General features: G+C 36.2%; 1 protein-coding gene across 2 annotated transcripts in view; it reads right to left on the bottom strand.

Moving 5' to 3' along the window:
• Positions 1-704: 704 nt before the first annotated feature.
• LOC104220425 (uncharacterized) overlaps positions 705-15,204 on the bottom strand; it is a 54,029-nt gene continuing 39,529 nt past the window's right edge. For both annotated transcript variants that reach the window (XM_009771293.2, XM_070155976.1), the window contains 16 exons: positions 14,938-15,011; positions 13,579-13,654; positions 12,718-12,936; positions 9,728-9,799; positions 8,786-8,857; positions 7,489-7,553; positions 7,277-7,379; positions 7,073-7,204; positions 6,185-6,328; positions 2,610-2,717; positions 2,451-2,507; positions 2,270-2,347; positions 2,076-2,186; positions 1,653-1,849; positions 1,387-1,456; positions 705-1,263 (listed from right to left, as the gene is read on the bottom strand). In XM_009771293.2, coding sequence (XP_009769595.1) covers positions 1,075-1,263; positions 1,387-1,456; positions 1,653-1,849; positions 2,076-2,186; positions 2,270-2,347; positions 2,451-2,507; positions 2,610-2,717; positions 6,185-6,328; positions 7,073-7,204; positions 7,277-7,379; positions 7,489-7,553; positions 8,786-8,857; positions 9,728-9,799; positions 12,718-12,936; positions 13,579-13,654; positions 14,938-15,011 — 1,767 coding nt within the window. In that variant the 3' untranslated portion in view covers positions 705-1,074. The remainder of the gene's footprint in view (positions 1,264-1,386; positions 1,457-1,652; positions 1,850-2,075; positions 2,187-2,269; positions 2,348-2,450; positions 2,508-2,609; positions 2,718-6,184; positions 6,329-7,072; positions 7,205-7,276; positions 7,380-7,488; positions 7,554-8,785; positions 8,858-9,727; positions 9,800-12,717; positions 12,937-13,578; positions 13,655-14,937; positions 15,012-15,204) is intronic.

Raw genomic sequence — 15,204 nt, 5'->3', positions numbered from 1 at the left:
TTAAATGGTACCAGAGCATCAAATGACTTCAAAATATTGGCAGGTAGCCAGTATTTTTATCTGAATTTCATCATAAGCTGTTGCCATGGTAATTGAAATTTTAGCTACGTGGGTTATAGTAAAGTAGTAAAAACTACTTCATCCTTAACCAAAGGTCGGGTTCAAACCCTGGGCATGGAGTCACCTATGTTAAAAATGGAATACAAAGATATTTTTATAAGAAGTCTTCCCAGTCAATTTTATAAGAAGTCTTCTCAGCCAAATAATGGGAACAAAACACGCTCAGAAATGTATATAAACTGACTATTGAAATCCTCTTCCAAGTGGTATAAGGAGTATCACCGGATATAAGGAAACGTACGCCTACACCAGTTCCAATCAAACGGTGGAAAAATATGCCTCGGTAGGATTAGTAAGGTAAGGTTTAGCCCAGTATGTGTTGTCTTGGTCCTATGCCTTTGAAAAAATATCCACACGGCTATGAGATTATATGCCCTCGTGAGACTTTGCCGGCAGCTACACCATGAATCCTCTACATGAGGCTGCCATCAAAAGGCAATGTAAGGCGCAGAGGAGTTATTATATAGCCAAGGCATATGGGTAACAATACCGGTGCTATTGTCCCCCTTATTTGTACTTTTCCTAATTGTTGTATTTTTCTTTTATTATTAAAAAAAAAAATCAAACAGTGGATGCGGAGGATATATACACTTAAATGATTCTTTAAAAAGATATATTCAAATCCTCCTTTCAATGTAGGGTAAGGTACACCGAGAAAAGGACGCGTACACTAGAAACTCTCAGCCAAATGATGGATACAGAGGATATACACTCTTAGAAATGATTGACCAAAAAAAGGACGCGCACACTACAAAACTCTTTCAGTCAAATGATGGATACAGAGGATATATACTCTTAGAAATGATTGAAATCCCTTCAGAAATGTTGAGATCCTCCTTTCGACTTGGGATAACATGCACTAGGGAAAAGGAAAACCTACACAGGAGAACGCCTAACAGGATGACCCTGGAAATGAAGGCCATCTCCGCAAAGCAGATTTACAAAACTAACACATTATATTTTCCGAAGGAATCCACGAACTTCAGTAAGAAAGTTATGCAGATTCTTTCTGAACTTCTGGTAATTTGGCCGATCAAGTGTGGAGGAGAGATTGTTAGAGCTTGTGAGTGATTGCAGTGCATTTGTCAACCTTGTTCTGAAAGCTGGGTCAGACTGGCTCTTTATTAGTTCACTTCCCAACTTCTGCACGAAATGTGAACTTGTTTTATAGGGGTACCACTTTGAGTAATAAAAGTTCTACAAAAAATCATTTTAATAAAAACAAGAATTTAATTGTATACTGCTATTAAAAAATGTGGATTATACCTGGTATAGACTTTGTTCAGAAAGGATTAATGGAAGAAGAGCATCTGCAGCTGAGCCAACCAGATCAGTGCTGAAATTTATAAATAAAAATTTTAAAAAGAGAGAGAGAGAGAGAACAAAATACAAGGGCGTTGTAACGTCAGCAAAATCTTTGAATGAAATACTAATGGGGAATGACATCAGATACATTAACTATCGATTACTATATATTAATCCTGCAATCATTAAATCCTACTGGCTATGTTTATGTTTTTTGTCCAATTCACCTGTAATCCTGAAAGAGGAGAAACTGTAGTAATGATCGAAGAAATTGGCTCAGAATCCCTTCCTGAAAGTTTCCTGTATGATCCTTGTAACCTGAAGCATGGTGACCTAGCCCCACTTTTCCAGCACATTTCTGCTTATAGTGGAAAGAAGCAAGTCCTTTTATAGCTCTTAGACACAAATCAACGACCTCTGCATCCTGTAATATAAACAACAGAAAACAGTGATCTTCGCGTCAAGCTCTAGTAGTAACATTAGGCGTAACACAACTATGGAACTATTTCTTGTAATCATTAAAACTAACATGGTGGACAATTAGACCAACTTAAACTTGAAATGATGCCTAGACTCTCTCAAGCACTTCCCGGCATGAAACAGTATCTAAAACCATGTACCATGGACATCTTATTGTGTGGGAATGTTACCTGACACAGACCAAAATCAAGACTTGCAATGATATGAACAAAAGCTTCTCCGTTTAGCTGTGTAACCATTTCAGGGTACACCTCCAGCATATGTGATAGCAGCGAGAAGTACTACACAGATGAAATCAATTATTAATTTTACAACAGTTTATATACGGTTAATATCAATGCAGGAAAAAAAGGGAAAAGCCTACATCAAGACAAAGCTTGGGGTACTTGAGCAGGTCCAAACTGATCAGAGGGGTAACTATGTGAAGACCCGTATATACCACCTGCAATGGAATTTCTTTGAGATTGTTATATAGAATCATGAGGTTGACAGTGTACCTTGGGAGGAAAAATAAAAAGTAACAGAAGAAACTGCATGAAAACCACCTGACATATATTTGTCCCATGAGCCTCAAACTCAATAGGTTCTGACGAGAAGTCAACCTGCAAATAAAAGTTATATCCAGGTCACCTTACACGTGGAATATACAACAAAGAAAAAGATGAAAAAATAACCATGATAAGATAAAGGAGCGTAGAAAACACCAGATCTTTCGAACATAGACTAGCAAGTAATTGGAGTAGAGCACGTAGATCCTTGTATTGTTCGGTATCAGCTTCACTCCGTAAGCTGCTTGAAATGCTCAGAGATATCTGAAGGCACATTGGGTCATTCAGGACAACATGTTCTAATTTTCCATAAAACAGAAAAAAATTGCAACACGTTATTTATACAAAGGAATGGTGTACTCTGTTGCTGCTTCACTAAGATGGCGTGATGATTGACATACCGGGATGGGGTGCCAAAGGGGTGACCATGGCACTGATGGTTTGGGAAATGCAACAGCGGGGCTGGGAAAAGGGAACAGGTGGAGGGAGCTGTGAAGGGTGCGCAGTTAGGTTGGAAAAAATAAAATAAACAGGGAAAGCTTTTATTTGTTTGCGAAATCGTAAAGACCAGCTTCCTAACTGCCCAACCTGAGAGCAAACAGCTAATGTGTTCTGCTTATTGACCAGGGTTCTCTGATTGGTCCATGACCACTGGATCCCAAAGTGGAGCGAAAGCTAATGTGTTCCACTTATTCAACAAGGTTCTATAGTTGGTTTGTGACTGTTATGGTTGGTCTATCATCCGTGACCCCTTGATTCCTTTGATGATCTCGTAATTCCTAAATGGAGTTCGTCTATGGGATATTCACGGACTATCGGACAAATTAAGTGATTCTAATAATCCAGGAACTGAATCTATGTTTATCCTTGAGGTCGGACTAATTTCTGAATCTTGGTCGCATATTTTAAACCCGAAATTTAAAAACAAAAGGATGACTGAAGAAACCTAGTCACAAAAAGCAAGTGTCTGATTAAAGATTCTGAGCCAATCTTCCTTCGGATAATTAAACATAGGGACTGTGGCAATATAATTACATTTCTGATGTCAATATAGTGTAAAGCTTGTTAATGAAAGTAGAATATTTTTGCATGTTAATTGTTTTCTTTGCTTAGTTTTACCACAAAAAGAAGAAAAATCGGGGGCATAAATACCCATGAGCACTTAACTACAACATATCTATCTGCACAAATATGCACATTTAGGTTGGGGTTGGGGATACAAGTAAAAGTGTATTACCTTACATTATTTCCACTTAATAATCAAGTACTTATTTGTCGTTTTATTCACCTATTATGAACGAAGGGGGCACCAGATGGAGATAAGTCAAAGACAAGTAGAACATAAGAAAGAAGAAAACATGGCCGGCAAAGATCAAGATTTGTCCCTTTTTTTTGAACTTATCAGAAAAAGCAGGCTTAGATTGCTAGTACTACCTAGTGTTACTTGTTATCTTGGCTTTGGTCTTCTCATTTTATCTTGTTGTTGTTACTACTTCTTTACTTCTTTTCATCCTTTCTTTAGCCGAGGGTCTATCGGAAACAGTCCAGGGTAGGGTAAGGCTGCGTACATCCTACCGTCCCAAACCCCACTTGTGGGAATTCACTGGGTTTATTGTTGTTGTTGTTGTTGTTGTTGTTATCAGAAAAAGCAGGAGCATAACTTTGCCCGTTCTTAAAAACAAACTTCCGTATAATTTCGCTTAGTTAGTTGTTGTTGTTGTAATAGGTGTAAATTGCATATGGATAAGAAACTGCACTAATAACTCTTCTTTTAGCTTTTTAAGAAATAAGCAAATTTTAAAACAAACTCCAAAGGAAGACCCCTAAAAAACAAGGAAGAAGCTGAGTAGTGAGCGACTGAGAGGGCAAGGTAGAGAGGAGAAACGGAGAAGTAGGGACGAAAACGGCTTCTTGGGTGTCTCATTTAAAAAGTTTCAAAAGGTCTCTCCTCTATGTGTCAAAATTGAAGTACGCAGAAAAGCGCCAAGGTTTATTGTTGCTACAAGGGAAAAGTGAAATTAAAGAGCTAACTTTATTGGAGAAAGGCACAAATAAAAATATATATAACCAATGCAAGAAAAATAAATACAAAAACAAACAATTATATGGTCTAAGGAATTCAAAATCCTACACTAAGGTGAACTACATGAGAAAAATATCGTGTCAATTAGGTTAAGAAAACCTTTTCATAATCCTGATTATTCAGATGCAAAAATGCTTTGAGCTTCTACTTCAGCTTTACTCACTAGTTTTCATATTCAATACTTCCATATTATTAATCGTAATAAATTAATTGACACTGTTCTGTTAACAACTAACATATCACTCGGTGTTACTGTTTAGTGTCCCCTCTTCAAGATAGAGTTATAGGCTATGAGGCACATGCCATACCACCTTGATGCCAGCAGTGAGGCACCATAATAGCCTTAAAACAATCGAGATATTAGAACTCATAAATAAGGGTGAGAAATTAGAATTCATAAAAGATAGCAGTGTGTAATAATCACAATTAACCTTAATACTGAAACTAAAAGTATACCAAAGTGAAAAAACAACAAATTACTACTGAACAACATCTACAAATAGCACACAGCTTATGTGTATTATGTTTGAGTTGACTATGCTTATAAAAACAGAAACTTGTGAATAGAATAACAAGAGATTAAAGGGCAGTCCGGTGTACTAAGCTCCCGTTATGGGCGGGGTCCGGAGAAGGGCCGGACCACAACGGTCTATTGTACGCAGTCTTATACTGCGTTTCTGCAAGAGGCTGTTTCCAAGGCTCGATCTGTGACCTCCTAGTCACATGGCAACAATTTTACCAGTTACGCCAAGGCTCCCCTTCAAGAGATATGCAGTTGTAAATATCTTATGTCACAAAAACAATCCTACACTGTTATTTTAAAATAAAGGTGAGGAAGTTTTGTGTTTTCATCCAACAACTCTACCAATTGAGGACAACAAGGTAGTTTAGTGTGAGTCAATTTTGAAACGCTTCTCAAAATCTTCTTCCCCATAAAAGACTTTTAAGAAAATAGAGGAGGTTAACAGGTGAAATATATCAGATGTGCAGTTATCTTTTAATTCCATTGTTCCACTTTCTATTCTCAGTATGTTATATTCTTGTTTTTTCCTCCAATTTACATCTATTTTTCAGACACTTTTAACATAATTTCCAATATTTCAACTCTGGCGTGTGCCCAAGAATCTAGTTCCAATTACTAAAGGATATACTAAAGACACTAACATTAAAGTAAAGAGCAAACTAAAAATATATCAGAAAAAAGGAATTCCTTTAGGCAATAACTTCAGCACTAAACCAGATGAACTATATATATGATCTATATTTTTTGGATCCACCAAAAATGCCTCCACACACATGTTACGATCTGTCAAAATATGCTTTATTTTTGGAGGATCGGCACACACCCGGTGGCATTTTTGGAGGACCCGAGCAACTTAGCTGATGATTGGTTAGACTCGCTAGAATGGTAAGCTTTGCAAAAGAATTTGTAGTTAGATTTACTTAAGCAGCCAAACCCTAATTAATAAAGAACATTTGTTTCTGGTCTGGTGACAAACTTTAGGCTTTATGTTGGAGGTGCAACATTGTAACAATCATGGTTATGAAATAATTATACTACTTATTACAGGTCAATATCTCTTCCAACTTTTGCTAGAAGAATCGGGTAACATGTTTAAATCGTAGAAAGAGGCAATGATAAAATTACCTTGCCTATATTGTGGGAAGAGTAAAGCTGAAGGAGGCGCATACAGAATTCAACAACAGTAGCCGTTTCACGAGCTTCTAGGTAAATGATTTGCCCGTCCACCCAATCAACCACAAATCTGAGTAATAGATACACAACTGTGGACTAAAGAAAACTGGAAGATTAGAAAGGTTATTTTATTGCATCAGAATTCATACAAAGAATGGCATGGTGATTGATTAAAATCTTTGACATGTTCGGCCAATCATCATCGAGCATCAACTAAAGTTGGAACATTTAATTGGACCGAAAACCAGCACCTAGGTAGAACGAGAAGTTGAGTGAAATATCAAACCCTTTTTTCACCTTTATTGGAAAAATAAGCTTTTCTTTTGGCCGTAAACTCTGAGTTATTAATTTATAGTATAGTGGTCCTAATGACTTTGGCATCTTTTTTTACCCTACAAACCAACTGCAAATTTGATTTTCAAGCATTTCTGAAATTAAAGTGCCGTTCTCTAGTTTTTAGCCTTGCCAGTTGCCAGCATCAGAAAGTCTGAAATTGATGAATATCAATCAAAATATAGGTTGGTGCTGGATAAGTATAAGGAAGACCACATGTAACATTTAATCCACACAAGATTTCAATGTGCAGCCAAGGATCAGCAGCGGAAGAGATGCATATTGAACAGTAAACTGATAACAGGCACTGTTCAAGGTTTTATCTCGATTCCAAGGGGATATCAAGTAGCACTGGATATCTTGATTAGGTTTAGCACTCCAGCAACCATATCAACCACATAACTTTCTTGGTATAATGACAACATGAACAGCTTTAGGGGAAGCTCAAAACCAAGCTTCCAAAGCATCTGTTTGAAATCAACAGCTACTATCTCATAGAGTTTATACCTCGTGTTTGTAAACTTCCATAAATGTCAAGAGTGGATTGAGTACTGAATAACCCATCTCATAAATAGCTCTCTGCGATCGAGGTTCTGTTGCACTAGCAGCACCGCGAAGCCGCTCTAACAAGCAACTGACCTATACATTATCAGAGATTTACTAAGAAAATAATTGTCTAAAAGAAATTATTATTTTCCGGACTATTCTTACAAATAAAATAATGTCTGGCTGTTCAGCTACATGTTTTAGATCACTGCGGCTCGAGAGTTCCACCAGATAAGCTGTCATATGGTTTGTCAGATTTCTCACATACCTAAGAACAATTGTAATGACAAGCCATCCGATATTTATAAGTTCAACAAGTTAAGAGAAACAAAAATAGAAAAGAAAAAAAAAGAACAAACCTCTAGATATATACTTACTGGCTAGAGGCCTCTGGAATTTTCATGCCAGAAGCTGAAAGAACAAGGGTTTGAGCAAGTGAACGCTGTAATGAGACAAAAAGAACAGTTTAAATTGGCTGGAAATATTACATTAGCAATTTAAAGTGAACCCATGTCTGGTGTAATGGCATGTTGGTACATGAAGCTAGGAGAACCTACAGAAACATAAGATGCCTGCCCCCACGGTATTGAGAGGAAAAACAATACAAAAAGAGTATAGAAGAGAGAAGCCCTCCTCAATCCAAGCTCCATCGAATGGAGAAGGCTTTAAGGCCTTCTTGCCCTTCCAATGTAAAAAGATAGCAAAAGCTAAGGTAAGCAGCTCACTTTTCCAAACATATTCTCCCTGCCCAAAAATAAAAAACGAAGCAAGAAGAATGATGCACAAATGTAGCCTAAGACTCCTACATAGGGAACACCACTTTCACATTGTTAATCAAGTCAAAGAGCTTCTTGTATATTTTCACATGGTATCAAAGTCTCTACGATCTTGGTAGAGACTCAAATAGCTTCCGCTACTGGGAGGCGGTATCAGCCAATGTATGCCACCCCTGGGCTAATATTTCTTCTTTTGTTCTTACTTTGGGCGCTCAACGACGATCCTCTCTCCTAGAACCGGCGTTTTTAGCTCCAGAACAACTGTTCAAGGTGCCACTCCTCTTCTCCAGGATTACGCACCGTTCATCTCTTCGGCAAGGGACGTTACTACTTTTTATGAGACCGACACCCTCAGTCATTGTTCTGCTAATACAAGTTATGCTGATAAAAGTCTAGAGATTTACAGCACCATATCTTTATTTGGTGATTGAGAATAGATTTCTTTCGCTATGCAGCGCAAGAACCGCTTTCTTTTTTTTGTGCTGTTACCAGCAACTTTCCAGAGGAGAGAATTCTAGCACAGATTTTCTTTTTGGTGATTGTGAAATATTCCAGCGAGATTTAGGCGTGAAACTTTCCAGGTTTTCAAAACAATTAAATTCCCCGCTTTGAAAAAAGGGGCATGTTAGAATATTAAGAGAATACGTATCGAGATTCATACATGTCAAGATTCATTGTATCTAAATTTCAAAAATCATATAGAATGTTCTATAGAATATCTTAGGATATTCTGCATTTAATTATAGAATGTTTAACTTATTCATATAGGGAATATCACCTTCCATATTATAAGTATCCTAAGACTCCTATGTAAGGAGAACTTCTTGTACATTGCCAATCATGTCAATAAGCTTCTTTTTATTTTCACAAAACAAAATCATAAGCATGGGTTTGATACCTGGTGAGCAGCATTTAGCGAGACTAGAGTTCTTTCATTTGTAAAAGCATTTGCCAGCTCACGCCAAGACTCCTGCAGGAAAAATAATCAAACTGGGATAAAACAAACATTCCAATCTTTAGTCTTGAACACAAATCCAAGGTGAATTTACTGTTCCAGTATAATGAAATTAAGCCGATCAAAATTCACTCTCTAACCATTTAAACATTTCGAGTGCAACAAATTATCATACAAAACATCTGTTAACAAATGGACCTTGGACTTAACTCAACACCGATTCAACCCCGAAAGCTAGCTCATGAGATGAGTGTCCAAGACTATACAAGGAGACCAGTTTCTAATTCCACAACTGATGTTGGACTTCTAACACCACTGCACGCCTAGGACTGGACATTTGAAGCGTGAACAATATGGGAGCCCAACATCGAGTAACCCAAGAATTGGGATGCGTCTGGCTCTAATACTATATAAAGAAATGAAACATACACGGGAGAAAGAATGAGAAAATGTATTGCTTCCTTCTCCTCCTAAGCTATTGGGTGTTTAAACCGTACATGCACCTATCTAAACTAGGAAAGAAATCAAGGTTACATAATAAAATATAAACAATATATCCCTAATTGATTCTACCTAATATACATAATAACAACATCAAAACCCTTTATCTTAATCAACATCTCCATGTACTGAGGATGAGATAGGATTAAACAATAATAAACAACTACAGAGATAGGACTAAGAACTAAAATCTCTATTTCACAATTGACTGCCAGAAACATAGGTAATAACAAGATAAAACATAATTGGTTTGCGGAAGATGCCAATTGCCATGCAGTTTTATTCAGAACTCTTCACTCAAAATTACACCCTACGAGAAACAGAGCCACCCCATCAAGGGTTCAAAAATGATATGGAAGTAATACTACTCGTCTTAGAACTCACCAATTCAAGAAGGTGAACGCAAACATTCTTCCGCCTAACAAGTCCATGAAGCAACTCATGGCAAGTCAGTGCCTATAAGAATGAAAAGAAGTATATCAGAGCTGCTGCAATGAACAGCCTCAATAAACAGCAAGAAAATAACAGATCACCCAAAACAAAACTAGAGAAGTTCAATTATAGTAGCAAGTACCTTAGATAACATTGATGTGCTGATATTTTTTATCATACTAACAAAGTCTTATTACTGTTTTGAGACGGGATGCTCTAATATTAGAGCAGTGATACCCAAATTCACAGACAGTTGCCATATATTAATTCTAAAACACCTCATCAACATTTTGAATGAGATACTTGATTGTTTGTAAAATTACTTGGCTTTGAATTACACTTGATGAAAAATTAAGAAATTCACCAAATTTAAGAAATTGAAATTTTAGTTTGACGTGATTGCAGAGAGAGAAGAAATAATTTAAGTAGTATATAAAAGGAAGAATAAGGAACTTCTAGGATAATAAAGCATTAGGAAATTACCCCTTTATAGTCCAAAAGCTGTTTTGACCAGATCATGAATTCCATGAAAAATAAGATGTTCTTGGATCACAACATCCAAGAGAAGCAAACCTATTCATGATTTTATTGATTGATAATAAACTCAAAATTATCTCAAAATAGGTTGTTTTCAGACCTATTTGCAATGACTTGGATAGAAAAAACCTTACATTGCATTATAAAATAGTCACCCAAAAGATGAATGACATATTGAAACAATATCAAACGAGAATGGTGTAATCACTCCAGTAACGAAGTCTGCAAATTTAGTGATGATTTGTCAAAGTTAAGGATGATTTCAGCTGTTAGCTTTTCCTTCGAAGCTTTGGACAAAGGTGCTATTGACATACTGGTCCCTTGTGGTATCATGTACACATTGCAACGATTGGCTGAGCTAACAAGTCAACTTCAAGCTTTTCTTTTCTTGATGTAATTTCACCTCCTCTTTCATATTTTTAATTCAAGGTAATCATAACTCATTACTGACACAAAGTGTCTTGTACTACCCAATACCTCTCACATGAGCACCTTAGGAATTTGTGCATGGTATTTGGTATTATTGCTTGCCATCTGTTTTTCCTCTAACTCAAATTGATTTCCACTTTTTCTTGTTCGTTTTAAGCATTGAAAGCCTTAAAAATTCTTCTAGCCTACATGACATATTCGACACAATTTGGAAAGTAGGGACAGCCGTTGCTAAAATATTAGAAAATGAATGGGAATATCTACATAAGATAACTTAACAATTCACATATACTGTTCAGAACTGCTAGGCTGGCTAGGACCCATATTTTTTATCTCCCATTAGTCTTGCTTTTATATTTTCTAGTTATAACTCCAGATTTTATATATTAAAAAAAAGAGGCATACATTTGAAAGAGACCCTATTGGAATATAAAGAGTGCCCATTTAAAAGACAGCAGCCCCTCTGTCCCATCTTATGATACTATTACTCTTTTGGGAAATCAAACATTTTTTTATTATTATGAACTTCTAAAATAATTTTAAAAATTTCAATATGCAGTAATTTTAAATGTAGTTTTTGCATATGTAAATTGTTCTTCAAATATAACAAAATTAATTAAAAAGAATTAGACAAATTAATCCTTGTACCTCAACATCGTTCATCCTCTGGGCACCAAATGAGTAGTTTTGTGTTTGAAAACAAATAAGAATTGTTTGTTTTGCTTTTTGAAAAATAAACAAAATCAAATACTCCCTCTATTTCAATTTATATGACACACTTGACTCCGCATGGAGTTTAGGAGGAAAAAAAAAGACCTTTGAAACTTGTAGCCTTTAAAGCATAAAGAATAAAAGCTTTGTGGGGTCATAACATTTGGATGGCTATAAAAGCTTCTCATTAAGGGTAATATCATTCTTTTTGAAATGGACTAATAAGAAAAGTGTATCATATAAGTTGAAACGGAAGGAGTAATACTTTTCAAAAACGGTTTAAAAATATTAATACACACAGACCAGTTGGAAGATATAATCACAAAATAATTTCAAGGTTTACATCTGCAGCAAGCCACAAGCAAAGGAAATATACGCTTCACCTTGAGGGGGAGAATTATTTATATTTTGTGATGTAGGAGTATATATTCTATAATTAAGGGCATACATTAAGAAGTATTATGTACATCAACTAAAATCAATTAATAGAATCAATAGGATATTCAATCTTGTAAATATGTATCACTTCTTATTTTAAAATGTCTACAAACTATTTAAACCCCCAATAGCTTGAGGGAATGATCAGGGCGAACATTCAAAAACCTTCATTCCATTTTTTCTACATTCTTTTTTTAATTCTACAGGATGCCGATAATCTGCCCTTATACTCTCGTGTCTAGACCCTAACACTTCGTTGAGGTAGCAGGTTTTGCCCGGGAAGATCTACAACTCCAACAAAATATGCAAAAGGCTTAATACCGATAAAAAAATGCAAAAACCTGAACTTGCGTTGGATTCTGGCACACAGCAGTGAAGCTGATGTATCTTAAATAAGAAAAGAAAGTTTTATATCAAATTTATTTTCCATGAGGCAGAAAGTTTTATATCCAATTTATTTTCCATGAGGTCATAAAGACTTCCAAATTAAGGGGAAAAAAATCATATTTTCTACATTATGAGCTGGAAAAAAGCCAAGTCAGACACTTGCGGGCAATGAATCCAATGAAGCTTCCTACCAAGTTGTTTACCTGCTTCTATCATTTACTGAGCACAAATATCTGAAATAACGGGACATCCAAAAGAACAACGCACTGCACTAGTATGAAAATAACAAAATACCAGTGCTAAAGTGAATGTTTTGTTTGATATTTAGAATGATAACATATTGTATATTCCTTTTCAAGAAAGCGCACTGTTTGGGGACTGGCCAAAGCGAACATGTGGACATTTTGGATGATGGAGGTTATTGAATTATGCCTGCATACCTGCAAATCCCTCTCTCCAGGATATGAAATGAGTGCTACCATCACAATGCGAATAATAAGGTCAAGCACAGCTTTCCCCTGATTGTCCTCTCCACAAAAATTAAGCAATACTTTTTTATGATGTTTTGCCTTGTGATTATCTGAAGATGCACTCTCCTTACTTTCATCAGGTGGCATCAGATAAGTTGCTGACCATCTTGCAAGGAACCACACAACTGCCTGGAAAGAATGAGCATATTAGTTAACACCGAGAATAACATGAAAACTATAAGCAAGTACCAAGGGAGGACTATATATGTTATAACTACTGAATCATATTAAAATTTTGAACCGAAATCTGAGTATTAAAAGGAAATATCCCCTGCAAGGGGCCACTGAATTGGAAGATCAGAAGAACAGATCAGGAATAATCATACTTGGAAAAGCATAGCTAAACAGTTTTTAACATATGAACCTCATCAGAAGGAATCTAAGCTAATATTTCCTAGTCCACTTTACAGACAACGCATACTGCAGAGTTAGAGAGCTAAATACTGACAGAACTTGTGCAGAGAAATCTACAAAAGTTGAATGTGTATGCAAGGTATCTGGTGTAGCACCTAGGATTCGGAACAGATATTTAGTAAAGATTTACTCCCCTCGTACCACATTGACTGTTATGTCCTTAAGTCTATCATAATTTAAAATAAAACAAAATGTTTTGATCCAAAGCAGGGGATATTTATGACGGTGCTAATGCTGGCAGCAGCCCCCAAGAGAACTCCCCCAACCCCCAAGAAAATGGGTTTCATGATCAAACACTCCCAAGGCATAACTATTCATTTTGAAGATCTTAATATAGCAGAAATGTTGACAAACTACCTCCATTAGCCTTGGACTAAAGAACGATGCTCTCATCTCTGGATTTAAACTCTGCTCGGCAAATTTTATGATTGATCTGCACCAGCCCAAAGAAAACAAGGGTGGGAAGTTAAACACAAAAATATGACAATCTTAAAATTAAAAAGAAGGAAGGAAATTGGAGAACCACGTCCCCATTGTGTGCTGATGATAAACTCAGCAAGTAAAGACGAACTGTAAAATTTCCTGCTCAATCATTTGGATCCATATGCTGCAATTGAGATTTCTAAATTCTGATGAAATGCAACAAAAAGCTACTAGCATTACACTTTTACAGAGCTTTGCCCCACTTATTAATATTAAAGCTGCAAGACAAATACGGAGTACTAGAATCACTTAAAATATGATGTAATAACAGAAGATTCATCTTGATGAGAAATTACCACCAGTGCTCCCCAGTTATAGATGCAGGAAATGAGAATAAGACGATTTGCCTCATAAATCAAAAACCAGTTAGGAGGAATCACTTTACTAGCCCTCTTGTTCTGTAAGAGGTATCGAGTAGTTAATGCTTACTGAAGTATGAACCAAAAACCATCTTACTCTGGTGTTGGAGAATACTTTTGTTCCAAATGACAGAAGGCAAGAAAGAGGCCAAATAAGACGGTTAAAGTAAGAGAAAAATGACACACAAAAGAAAAACGACACAATACTCTGATTTTGGTATTTTACATTGATATTCAACATTCAATTAAATATTACAAGACCAATTTCATTCATGTCCTATATTAGCATTCTAATAACACATCTCTGAATACCATTTATATTATTCACTATCGGAGAAAAAAATCAATCCGCAGTATGGCTAAAACGCATCTAATTAGATTGTAGATGGAGGTTGTTGCTTGCTGACATTTTTTTATACTTCTAACTGTTCTATCCAGTGGTACTTGTTATTGGACTATAAAGACTAAACCGTACTACTGCTCAATGGATAAGAATGTTATTTTGTAATGAAAGATCAGCTCTTTCAGGTCACACTAATATGTTACAAGACACTATAATTCACAACCCCCCCCCCCCCCCATTTGATAGTTGGATAAAATACTGTCAGAAGTTTGGTTTTGGTCCACAGACCATGGAAACTAGGATTGGTCAGTCAGCCATTTGAATCGTACTTTAAACTGTTCTGTTACTTTCTTTTCATGATTTTGTTGTCATACAGGACCATGGTAAGGGATTGACACCATCAGACAAATTGAAGTGATACATCTATAAAAGCTAGGTCATACTATTGACTACATGTCAGTAGTGATAAGAGAATGGTTACATATCCTACTTTTTGAACAATTCTCAACGGAAAGGAAGTAGGAAAATTACCCACAAAGTATGACAACTGGATGCTCGTCTGTCTCCGTAACATCCATAAATTGGGTTTGTATAGCATTAGGCACCTGACAAGAAATAAAAAAAAAAACTTTACCTCATTTATAGAACCATAGGAAATGGAATCACAAAAGAGAATAAAATAATGTATTACAACGATTGTGTTGACAGCCCAGAAAACTCAAGAAACCAATAATGCAGGCTTGCGCAGACCGGGTACAATAGAGCAGCGAAAAAAGAGAGAAATAAACCACTAAATGC

This window comes from Nicotiana sylvestris, chromosome 9 (assembly GCF_000393655.2).
Source record: "Nicotiana sylvestris chromosome 9, ASM39365v2, whole genome shotgun sequence".
In the NCBI taxonomy this organism is placed as follows: Eukaryota; Viridiplantae; Streptophyta; class Magnoliopsida; order Solanales; family Solanaceae; genus Nicotiana; species Nicotiana sylvestris.
Note: the sequence above shows the minus strand (reverse complement) of the source record. Positions and strands in the feature narration are given on the sequence as shown.